The sequence below is a fragment of the Triturus cristatus genome, chromosome 8, assembly GCF_964204655.1.
Source record: "Triturus cristatus chromosome 8, aTriCri1.1, whole genome shotgun sequence".
NCBI classification, from domain to species: domain Eukaryota; kingdom Metazoa; phylum Chordata; class Amphibia; order Caudata; family Salamandridae; genus Triturus; species Triturus cristatus.
This window is the reverse complement of record NC_140591.1, coordinates 412,444,817-412,457,733: the sequence shown is the minus strand read 5'-3', so window position 1 is coordinate 412,457,733 and position 12,917 is coordinate 412,444,817. Positions and strand designations below refer to the sequence as shown.

General features: G+C 44.3%; 1 protein-coding gene across 1 annotated transcript in view; it reads right to left on the bottom strand.

Moving 5' to 3' along the window:
- Positions 1-12,598, bottom strand: part of DGKH (diacylglycerol kinase eta) — a 725,438-nt gene extending 712,840 nt beyond the window's left edge. The window contains exon 1 of the mRNA XM_085621806.1: positions 12,480-12,598. Within this exon, the coding sequence (XP_085477932.1) occupies positions 12,480-12,536 (57 nt within the window). The 5' untranslated portion in view covers positions 12,537-12,598. The remainder of the gene's footprint in view (positions 1-12,479) is intronic.
- Between the last annotated feature and the right edge of the window lie 319 nt (positions 12,599-12,917).

The window sequence follows — 12,917 nt, the reverse complement described above, 5'->3', positions numbered from 1 at the left end:
CTTCACAGAGGCTTTCAAGTTCAGTACACCTTTGATATTTTTTTTACTAAGCAGTACAAAAGAAAAGCATATTTCATTAAAGGCCTTAGATATAAGAAAAGACTAATTCAGCACTTCAAAAAGCCTTAGAAATCCCCAGCTCTGAGAGAAGAAAGAATCTCAGTGTATCTGGCCACATCAGTGTAATAGCAGCATTTTTGAGACATAGGAGGATTGGTTCTTCCTCCTCCCAGGATTAATCCCAATATTTAACTGTTTATAACCAGATCAGTTTCAAACGGCTTCCGTAGTCAATTAAATAATTTTTTTATTATTTTTTCGTGCATTCATCAGAATAATATAGTTGTAGCACTGCCTGCACCCATCTAGCTAAATTAAGATATGTAGAATCTTGCCAATGATATGGAATTTGTAATCAAGCCAGTAGATCTGCTATAGGTATGCCACCTCTAATTTGTACTCACTAGTGGTTCCCATCAAATTCAATACAGAGTCAAAGTTATCGAGAGACCTGTAGTGTTTGTGAATATATGTAATATTGCTACCCAAACTTCTGCCGCTTGATTTTAGAAAGAAACCTTACAATCGAATATGGGGAGGACATGTATATAACAGACCTTGCGGCCACTAAAAAGAGAGCATGCCTCTATCCCTGGGCAAGGGAATCTGAGGCTTCAAAAACATGTAGTAGGCCTCTTCTAGAGGTAACCAGGATCAGCCATGGCTGCCTAGCTGCAGGCACATTTGAGCTAAGATATACCCTGTAATGTATCTGACACATGGTTCTGCCTACCAGAGATATAGTACTGGATGCATGACGCTGTCAAGGAAAAATCTAAAGTCAGATCACAGTCCCAAATGATGAACAAAATCAGCAAGAAAATTGCACTGAGTACCCGCATCCCGGATCCTGTTTTAAATCTTGGCCGCTAGATTGTCCTCATGATAAAACTGAGGTAAATTCCCTGAGACCAACGAATACTTACATGAATTCTCTCCAGTTGATGGGCTCTGCTGCTTAGGACAGAAACCAGCAACCCCTTGGAACTCTCATGGGAATCTGATCTGGGAACGAATTGGCCTATCTCTTTTTGGAACAGAATTTGGACGAAACTTAGGAAATCATCCAGGGCGGCCAGCACAACACAAACACTCTTCTTTATTTACAACAGATTGTTTCTTACCCCCACATACCTACATAATATACACAACTCAAATCTCATCACTTGCTGGACATGTTACCAGGTTCACGCTGATCTCCATCATATGCTTTTCACCTGTCCACATGTTTTTATATTCTGGAAACAGGTCTGGCACCAAATCAACACTATATTTCACACCACAATTCCACTCTCGCCTACAAACATTTCCCTAGGTAGTTTAACACCGGACTGGAAAACAAGTCAATCCCAGTTACCACTGATTGATTTGTTAATAGCTGTAGCTTTTCAGCAAATATCAAAAAACTGGAAAGATTCCTCTAAATTTTCCTATTTAGCTTGGTGGTATGCTGTATGTCACAATCATCGCCTCGAAACAGCACTCGTTCATCCTAACTCTCTTGCTACTAAACGTTCTCACCTTTGAGGCCCACTCACATAATTTATAGACGATACCGTGAAGAAAACTCCTTTACCTGCTCCCTCACAACAAGAAGTGACCAAACCTCCTTGACCTCCTATTGTTTATTTATAATTATGTTTAATTTATCATTTTCTATAATATATATATATATTTTTATTTGATTTTGTATTTTTGACATGTACTGTTATTTACGATTTCTGTGAACCTTTGCTTGTATTCATATCATCTTCTATATTATCCTTTTACTATTTTAATGGATATTATATATCATTATTGTTCTTTATTACACCTTCATGTATTTATGTATTAACAAATAACTGCATATATGAAGTATTGTTTTTATGATCATATTAATCTTTTCAATAAACCTTTTCTTGAACTTAAAAGAAACCAGCAACCCTAACCTGACTCTGTCCCTGGGGATACTGTCTAACTTCAACTGCTGGGATCAATAATCTGGTGACCACCAGACAGTTGAACAATGGTAAGCCGATTCACCGCCTCCGGAAATGAAGAAGAGTTCCGTATAGCTTCCCCCAATTGACGAAGACCTCAACTAAGTGACATGTAGAAAAATTGAAGCATTTAGAAAGCACTAAGCTTGCCTCCCACTACAGGTTGAAAGATGTCTCATCGTCAACATATCGGACTGCACTGCTGTGAACATACTGTTAAAGAATAAAAAAGAAAAAGAAAATAACTCACAACATGGAGTTGTCGTCCTGTACATAGAATCATTAGCAAACTGTAATGGGACCATACTATTTTTCAAAATGTGGTCTCCACGCTCGCCATGTACTAAATTGTATTTAGCGCAGGAAACTGGTCCAATATGTGCTCTAGATTGTTTACATCACCACCAAATATATGTCTCGCACTAGGGGCAATTTAACAGAGGTTAGAGGAAGCGGAGCACTCCTTTCTGCGCATTGTGGAAGCCATGAATAATGTACAAGTATACATGTATATCTTTACATTTACTGGCACGGTTATCCTTGCACCACAAAAATCTTTAAATAAAGTTGTTAAAAGTGTACAAGGATAATCCATGAATATCGATGTGTGAGGTTTCAGGATTGGCCCTTACCCCTCAATTTATTTCCTCTAGAAGTGTGATCATAAACACCAGTGTGGACCTTTTTGCTTAGGTACACCCACCATTCTGGAAACTAAACCCACAAAAACACTAGCCACCTCAACTAGTCGTTTTATTGCCTCTCAGCCTCTAATTTCACCCCCCCCCCCTTGCTACTAGCTATGCACACAACATCTCTTCTTCCCTTAATGTGAAGCTAGAATGCCTAGCTGGTACTGGACCAGTGCTTGAAAAAAACATAAGGATTCCCTAGTGGTATGTTTTGCTGATTTCACGATATGGCAACAGTTCTCTGCAAAACTTGTCTTGAGCCTTCTTATTTTATCACAAAATGCTTATAAAAATCTAGGTGAAATTAGTATACAGCATTGGGCATTATGCTGCTACTCTTGTCAGCAGCAAGACATAAATGAGAGGAAAGTCTCATGCAGTGTAGGCAGCGGGTAGCTAGACCTACTGCCACCCGAGGGTGACCCTAAGTCTGTGAAGGGAAGAGCGCAGGTGGGGGAGGGGGCGACAGATGACTTGTTCTCGGGAGGGCGGGGGTATGGTGGTAGTCGACAGACACAACTTGCTCACCTCCACCACCCCCAAAAACACTGCCGCTCAGGGTGGACTGTCCCCCCCACCCCCTGCCACGCCACTGAGTGTAGGTTCCCTACAGCCAGTGAAATGGTGCAGATAAAAATCAAGAGAGTCAAGATACAGGGACAGGAGGAACAGAAAGCAAAAACACAAACAGGGGGAGGGACAGGCAGACAAGGGTGTTATCTGTCCATGTGACTGGTGGTTATCGTGGTTATCTATCTATCTATCTATCTATCTATCTATCTATCTATCTATCTATCTATCTATCTATCTATCTATCTATCTATCTATCTATCTATCTATCTATCTATCTATCTATCTATCTGTCTGTCTGTCTGTCTGTCTGTCTGTCTGTCTGTCTGTCTATCTATCTATCTATCTATCTATCTATCCATCTACCTGCCTATCTATCTCTCTAGCCATCCAACCATCTATCTGTCTATTTATCTATCCATTTATCTTTATTTTGTGGAGTGTTTAACTTATTTTTGGTGAACATCAGGCCGCCTGTATTGGTCAGCTTAAAGTGAGTACGAAAAATGGTACGTGCCAGAAAAGAACTCATCTGAAAGTTATGCTAACTGGCCCAGAATATAAAAATATGCTTATTATATTATAACAGAATGCTGGTTTGTGCAAGGTGGTGCTTTAAAGAGTTGATGCAGTGCGTATTTACAGCTGTGATGTTTTATCACGGTCTTCCACTATAAAAATGTTAATGATAAACACGAAGATTCTCCCTGGAATCACAGTAGCGTTGTATAAATGGAACAAGTAACCGGCTCATTGTGGACGTGTTCGTTTATACAATGCATAGTTCTGAATCTGGCTCGAAGAAAAGGTCAAAATACTTAAGAGCGCAAACGTCATAAAGATCTTCTGCATCTCTTAAAGGACTCGCCAGGGGCCAGCATGCTGCTGCTCTGGAGGGACCTTCAGTGAAGCACTGGGGCACCTCCTGTGGGATCCCAAGCGATTGAGTCCAAAGCACGGGCAGACTAAAGTCAGACAGAGGCGCCTAGCCTTGCCATCCCTACACATTTTGTCGTAGGCGCTGTAAGTAGGCGTGTGGAGTTGCTGCAGCACCCCTAAAAAACCATACTGGAGTTCCAAATATGAATGGGTATTAAAATGTATTTACATTTTTTTTCATCTTGTGACATTTTCTGTGCGTTCAAAGACAGAGGCCAAATGTAAGTCTAGTCTTCTGACACATTGCTGCTTATTGTTTTAACATGACGACTGGTGTTTGTTTACCTTTCTTTCTCTGACCGCAAAGTGTGAAATATTATAAAGTGAACTATGTGACAATCTTGTTGGTGTGAAGGGAAAGGCTGTCAGATGTCGTTTTCTTCCTACACAAATCCCTATAAATGGCCGCTACAAATATCTCAAGATAAGTAAAGTGTGGAAAGCACAAATGAAGTGGTGTTTTGCTAATAATGAAGCGTGATGGAAACAAACATTTAATTAGGATCAAATCGAGACTCTTTCCTTGGGGATGTGCAAATGACATATATCCACTGAACCCAACGTCCACACTTTATCGTTTATGCGCTATATAGTATTGGCAGTAATACTGTAATTGCAAATTTAGAGGACCTGCCTTGGTAGTTCGGGCTGGACTGCACCCATGAGGCACAGGGTCAAGACTGATTTGCATATGGCTGGGTTCAAACTGGAACGGCATGGTGAGCAAAAAAACGATGGATTTAGGCCCAGATCTCTGTACTGGGGTGAATGTATGACATTGTTCTGCATTCTGTCCATCAACTGTTGTTTTTGCATTTGTCACCCCGAGTGGGAAGGGTATGCCCAGACGTGGGTTCCGTGCTCTCCATGCCACTGGAATCAAGCTACCCTGGCTGAAGAGGGGTGAAACCCCGAAACCGGTCCTAGAATGCTTGTTTCCAGTCCAGGGAGGACCTGGCTTGGCAGTTCGGGCTGGACTGTACCCATGAGGCACAGGGTCAAGACTGATTTGCATATGGCTGGGTTCAAATTGGAACAGGCATGGTGAGCAAAAAAACAATGGATTTAGGCCCAGTTCTCTGTACTGGGGTGAATGTATGACATTGTTCTTTATTCTGTCCATCAACTGTTGTTTTTGCAATTGCAAATTTAGTGCTCATTTCATTGGAAAATGTGCTGTCTCTAAAACACAGAGTTACCACACATGGCTTTAGTAATATATTGTGACAGTGTGTTCCTAACAGTCGCAGCTGCTGTCAATGTGCAGTGGCAGGGCGTCAGGGCAGCGGCAGTGGCGGGGGGCAGAGGGGATTCATTCAAAAAAGACTTTCCTGATTCTGCCAGCCAACTTGCACCTCTGCGCTCCTCTGCTGCTGCCGGCAGTCCCTGGGAGAGACTCCCCATCCAATCCAGACGCTGCTCGCATGGTATGAGAGCAGTGCTGGGATTGGCCTGAGCGGGCTGGTTTGACTCTCGCTCAGGCATAGGGAGTCTTTGCCATTTCTCCACCTCGTTGTAGAATACGGCTGAGTTGGAGAAACCTAAGTGCGCATGTCTGTTTGGCCGGCCTAAGATGACCGGCCAAACTGACATGCTCACTTATAAGTGCCCACCACTCCTCCCCATCTGCCATGACCCTGCCCCACCCCTTCCCACACATGCATGGCTCAGCCAGTGCCTGAACAACAAAATGATGGTAAAATATTATTATATTTTTCAGCTGTTGGCTCTGAGTCAGTGGGGCGACGCTCCTCCTCCTTTGCGTAGGCGCCGCCGTTGGTTCCTAAATGCAACACCAGCTCCATACTTCACACTTACCGCCCTCCTACTGTAAGGGCGCGGCTCATCTGTGACACCTGTTCTTTGTGCGATGCATGGAATTTTCAGTATCCCTAAGAGTTCAGTGATGCAACCCTGAGGGCAACCCCAGTCTGAACATTGTTCCAGCACCACTGCATTCTGTCTGCTCCAGGTCTGAGGTTTCAGTGGACTAATGCAATCACTGGAGAGAACACTGTCTGCATCCGTGGACACAGGTTCAAGTCACAACATGGGTGCTCTGCCTTTAATCCTCCCAAGGACACTAAAATGAATACCATTGAGCTGGGTGACACTAAATATCCGTTATCTGTCAATCATGCCCCGGTACCTCTTGGGTGAACGACCACTCTATAAACACGGCTCTTAAATTACACTAAAGGCAGAGCGTGTGACCCGGGGAGGCTGGATGAATTATTCCAAATGAAACATTTTCTGAAAGGAAGGCACTAACTCAAAATGAGTGTTTGGTTTACACCGAGCTATCGATTTTCCTTGAACCTTCGGAATTATTTTGAAATATCGCCGGCCTGCAGGGAGTCGCGTCATTGGACGCCTGGACTGCTCAGGGCGCCCTTTAATGTAGAAATCCTGCTTCTGGGACGGACGGGTGGACAGAAAAAGCTGCTTTGCAGATTTGCCTGTGACAGGCGTTATTAAAAGGAATTGTCAGGAAAGGTCGGCTGTGACGGCTAGCCTAACAAATGTTATGGGGGGATTTATTGTCAGGGATCCTGTAAGATTGGAGCAGTTTGAGGGCATGTTTAATCTATAGACATCTGTGCGCCTCCGCGTATAGACGGCATGCACAGATCTGTTTATGCCATTAGGGCGCAGTGTCAAGGAACAGCTGTGTTCCTGCCAAACTGAGCCAGCCCGATCTCCTTCCCCTCTCAACAGATTTTGTTATAATCGTCTATTTCCACAGCATTAATCTGCACCTTTCCCTCCCCCGGCAATAAATTATAAATAGAATGTCTGCCGTCCCCCACGTTATTAAAAAAAGATGAGCTCGCCTGCGCCAGCACTCTAGTCCCTGCTCCATACTCTTCTCTTGTATTTTACCCTCTTCGCCTCTCTCTCTTTCTTCCACTGTCCCTTTCTCCATTATTATGTGTCTGTTTCCATGTCTCTCTCATTTGTTATCTTCTTCTGAAGTTCATCTTTTCACTCTCTCCAGTCTCCTACCTTTCTCGCGTTGGGTCCCCCTCGCTTTCGCTTATTTTCCCTCCCACTCACTCCCCAGGTCTCTCATTCTTTCAAGCTTTATTATTTCTCTATTCCCATGTTTCTCTCATTCGTTATCTTCTTCTCAAGTTCATCTTTTCATACTCTCCTGCCTTCTCGCGTTGGGTCCCCCTCGCTTTCGCTCATTTTCCCTCTCACTCTCTCCCCTTCTTTCAAGATTCCTCTAAAAGCCGCGCCTCCAATGGATGTCACCAGCTTGACCTCATTAAAGTGACTGACCACTACATCCACGCGACCATTAGCTCGAGTGGCCATTTCTTCCTCTTGTCGACGCACTGTCCTAGCTCCAGTCCTGTTGGCGTGGGTGCTAGGTCAAGCAAATGTGGGGGTCAGTCAGTATAATGGGCTTCAGATAATGGGGTGAACCATATCCTATTAAGTATTCCTGCATTTCATATCTCCCTTCTCTCACCCATTTCACCTTTATTTGCCTTCATTTCTTTATTTCTCTGCCTTGCGCACACTTCCCTTTTGCATCCCTCTTTCTCTCTCTAAGATATTCTCATCGTTTTAAGGTCTCGCCTGACCCAGCGCATGCGCTGGTCTGGCGAGTCTTATTGAGAGGGCTCCAAAAAGTGCTACCAGGCCAGCCTAGAGCCACAGTGCATGTGCGCGGGCGCGCGCGCTGCGTTTTACCGCGATTACTTTCACTTTCGCGGCCACACGGCCGCTTTGCATAGCTAAAGGTCTCGCTTTTGGGACCTTATAAGTATTTAGTTATGCAACTGTTGCATGGCTAAACACTTATAAGGTCCCAAAGGCGAGACCTATTGGCTATGCCAATGCTTGTTCATATTCTCATCAGACACACCCACACACACAATACATGATGGGTAACCAAGCAACAATGGTTCAATATTGTCATTGAGGGGTTATGGTGATATCATAAACCAGAAAACCGCAGTCGAAGGCCGATTGGTTTGTAAATGTCAGCAGAACACCAAGACAGCATTGCACGACCATATTAAACGTCACTCATTATGCATTTTTTTTTAATATTATATAGTTATTTTGGGGTAGTTAGCTTGAAATAGCTGTTTTCTTCAAAATGCAGCTAACAGTTGGCACTGATTGGAACTAGAATGTTAGGTTTTGTTTGGATTTCATGAATAAATTGGTGATTAAAAACTGTCAGGGGCCAGTGGATTTACACGATTCTATGGCTGCAGCAATTACAGCATAATTATGATACTACCAAATGTGCCACATAATTAGCACGTTTCGTTGAAAATATTGATTTAGCTCAAACAATTGAAAATAATACGGCCAGAGGATGTTACAGAATTTGCGTTTGTGCCGCACAATTTAGATTACTTTGCTACATAATTTAGTCCTCCAAGTCACATAATCCTAGTAGTTCTGAAAATGGCAAAGCTCTGCAGAGTTTTTGGCAACTGTCATTGTCATGATGAAATACACATTTCACAAGGAACTGTGAAACATTTGGAATATTTTAGAGCTGCCTGTGAAATACGGGTTTTTTACCACTGTAGTTTGCATAATAAAGCCAACCAAACGCATCGCTGTGATTGTTTTCATCATCCTCTCTCTTTTACTCATACTCACGCAAACATGTCTGACAAGTTTCCATTGTACAGATATTATTGCAGAGCATTCATTTACTTGTAATCAAGCTTTCTCTGAACCCCTGTCAAGACCTGTAAAGTGGTTTGTCTTGAAAGTTCATGACACAGTCTCCTCATCTTTACCACACAATAAACAAAACACACAAGCCAATCTGGGATCACAGTGGAGGAAAATGTGTGTGAGACCTTGAAGACGTAGAGGAGATGCCCTTTATGTCCTGCCTTAACATGTCTGATTTCAAATTTAGAACTGGTCGGATACTGGTGAGTCCACTGGAATAACTTGGCAGAGAGGACCCAATTATGTGGCACAGTTGACTAAATTATGTGGAAAGGAAAGACAATTTATGCAGCAAAATTTAGCTCATTTTGGGATAGTATTACCTAATTATTTTGTCATTTTTACAAGTTAACACTATCTAGGCAAAGATTTCACCTCATTAGTACCAGTTTGAGACCCAGATACAGCAATAGGTAACAGAAAGCTGACCAGTCAACATTTACGAAGGACTTTCCACTACGCAGCAACAAGTGTTGCTATAGTTTTAGTAACTTTTCATCTGTCTGAGATATAAACACCCTTTTTTTGCTTAACTATTAATAAAGATTTTGCAGCAGATGATGCATTATATGGCAAAACTATAATTACGCGGGAAATGTTGAGGCTGGAAAATCGCCTTATTCCTGTTGCCCTGTGTACTGCACAACAAATGTCCAAGATAGGAGGCTGAGAGGCACCACATACTGCAGCAATATATGCATTCAAGGGAAGTTCCTATTACCACAGAATCTATGAGGGATTTTGCAGACAATTGTAGCGATGGTCCAAATCCAGTTTAGAGATGTCGGGGCAATAGAAAAATGTAGGGAAAACGTTATTTCGTGGTTAGAGATTCAATGAGAAAATATGGATAGCCTCCACCATCCCTGCAAAAAATAGAATATACTGGCTTATTTTTAACACTGTTGAACATGTATATATAGACACAAACTCCCTTCTGTATTGGAAAAGTATGCAGGGATGGACTGGAGCGGAGCACACCAGAAATCCATGCGAGCAGGGGCTGAGCTGGAAGCCAGGTGGCTGAGGTAAGAAGCCACCAGGCCTGGAAATGGGTTGCAGGTGGAGGTGTTTGCTGAGACCCCAGAGAAAGCTCTTCTAGGAGACAGGAAAGGCAGGAGCCGCAACAGCACAACTTTAAGACTAAGTGACCCTCCAGACACAGCACTTCCTCCAGGAAGAACGGCGTCAAGGTGCATTTGATAAACTCCGCTGGTGTGAAGTCGAAAGGTGGGACGGCCTACCAGTGTACATACTCAGAGCAGCACTAGGTGTTTCCAGGGCCGGCATTAGCGCTGGTGGCACCCCGTGCGACAATCATTTTTGGCGCCTCCAGATCCCATTACTGCCTCTTTGGATTCTCTCACTTCCACCTGCATAAGTGCCCCGTATCTCTCCAATCATAAGCTATTGATAAACACAGCGCCCCCCCCCCCTCCCCCTGAGATAATTTGTGGACGAGGGATTCTGCTCGTCGGTATTGCTACTTTTCAGAAACCGATAACAATTGCCAATTGAATTTTATTCACCACTATATATATGTCAACTGGACTTTCCTTTGAATATCTGAGCCCTGACGAAGTTCTTTGAGAACGAAACGCGTTGGCTGATGAGTGCTTTTTTTACTACAATAAAGGACATCTCCTTGATTGATTTGCAGCTTGTTGACTCTTTCTGGTGCACCTTCCTCTTTTGTATGAACCCTGCAGAATGTGATTAGGAGCCTCAGTCTCCCATATCTCACAGATATTCATTGTCCTTGGCTGAACGGGCCCTCATGAACGGTTGATGGGCCCCTGGATGGTTGTGGGGTCCCACTTCACCTCAGGGGTTACAGGGGCCTGCGTTAGGCCCAGTTTAAGTAGCTGGTTTTGCTGCTTCTCTGTAACTGACCAAACCTTAACCCAACAATACAACCCAAAGGCATTCATCCAGTGATTAAACAGCACAAGGAGAACTCTGAAAAACTGGCTTGAAATTCCAGTTTCCCCATTTGTACAAAATGTGTGACCCCACACAAATCACTTTACTTCAATGTGCCTCTGTATCACTGAGACACATGGAAGAAATTAAATTCAGAATACGTTCTCTATGATCCCCACACTTAAATGTGGTTTAATAGTAATGTTGCTCCACCTACGACAACAGTATGCACCAAATATAAAGCGCAGATGCAAACTGACATCTGGCTCACTCGCGGCAGCGTTTTCAGAGCACTGGAAGTGGTTTAAAATTAACTATTACTTTTAACAGCCGTCAATGCAGTGATATAATCTATGTAGTAAAGTAATACAGGTGTTCGAGAAATAATAACCTGTTTTAATCTGAAAGAATATCATATTTCTCATCACGCTTTTTGTATCCTTTACATGCCGAATCGTTTTACGCCTCAGTTTGTGATTTGGCCTTTTGGCTTAATGCTCCCTATAGAATTCGTGGCTTGGCCACTTCAAAGTAAACCTTTTATCAGTGGCGTCCCAAAGCAAAGGGTCTAAGGCCTACGTTAGCACGACATAAAATAAGGTATCCTAGCGGTGTCCCACAGCACAGGAGGAAGAGGGCCGCATGTACCGTGACGTCACAGAGGAACGTCCCAAACAAAGCACAGGAGGCAGAGGGCTGCATGTACCTTGACGTCACAAAGGGACATCCCAAAGCACAGGGGGCAGAGTTCACACATCAGCGCCTACCTACCAGTGACATCCAAAAGCACGGGAGCCAGTGGCAGTGAGCTCCGTGTACTGTGACGTCACAGGTCATGGTTTCCCATTGACAATCTAAAGCACATTAGGCAGCGTCGTCACAGAACATGAGCTGCCAGCGTCTCAAGGCATTGGGGACACCGCTTGGAGCCATGCACTGCAGTACCGGGCAACCCCTACTTCACCCACTAGGAACGGAATAGCGTCTTTCATGCAAAATACCGCCCACAAAAGTTGAAACAACATTCCATCACAGTCTGAGCGACAAGGGACCCCATTCCAACTCTCAAACGTTGACAGCTGTCGCACCCCGAAAAAGAGCGCACGCTTTTATCTTGGCACACCGGAAGATTATTTACAGGGCATTTTCTCTGGCCCGATTGAACCTCTCACCCTTCCCGCTCCCACTGCCAACCACATTCTGGACAACAAATCGTCCTTCTTTCTTCCTTTTCTATTACATATAAACCAGCTTCCTTTGATCTGTACAACAAGACACACACACCTCCACACGTGTCAAGAAGGCAAGAGAGGAGTCACAGGTACCACCTCACGTTGACGCGCTTTAGGAATTTGGGACTGCTATTGTGAGGAGAGGTAAGAAAAGTTAAACAGAAAAAAAAGCACAAAGATGAGAGAGTCGAGAAAAAGAGAGTTGGTAAAACGTGAAGAGTGCATAAAGAAAGCATGCCTGGCAAGATGAGATGCCCCAGAGGGGAGTGCCCTCGTGCAGGGTAAGGTGGAGGAGTGGCGGGGAAGGGAGGGGCCCAGAGTAGGGTAAAGTTGAACTAGCATGTGACACCCATGCAGACAAGGACACCCACCAGTTCCTCCCAGACCGGGCTGCGGGTGTTGTAGGAGGGGTACACGTGATGCTCCATCACCAGACCCTGCCTCTGTTGCTCCCCGTCTCGCTCTCCTGGCACCCCCGCGGCTCCTTCTGCACGGTCTCCGTCTCTTTCTTGTTGGAGTCCGCCCAGCTCTTCTCCAGCCCTCACCCAGTCCCCTGCCTCTGCCTCTCCCGCTCTCCCGGGCACTTCAGCGAAGCCACTGTCATCCCAGCACCAGCGGCATGCCATGACGTCACTGCGTGGGCGGGGTCCACCTGCAGCCGCCTGAATCCACTGCTGCTACAAGCCTGCTGCTCAGCCAGAATCCTACTGCTGCTGCCGCTACAATCCAGCTGCAGACCTGCCGCTCCTTCTCACGCAACTTGATGTTTCTCTTCATTCATTATTCATGCACACTTATTGCATCTGATC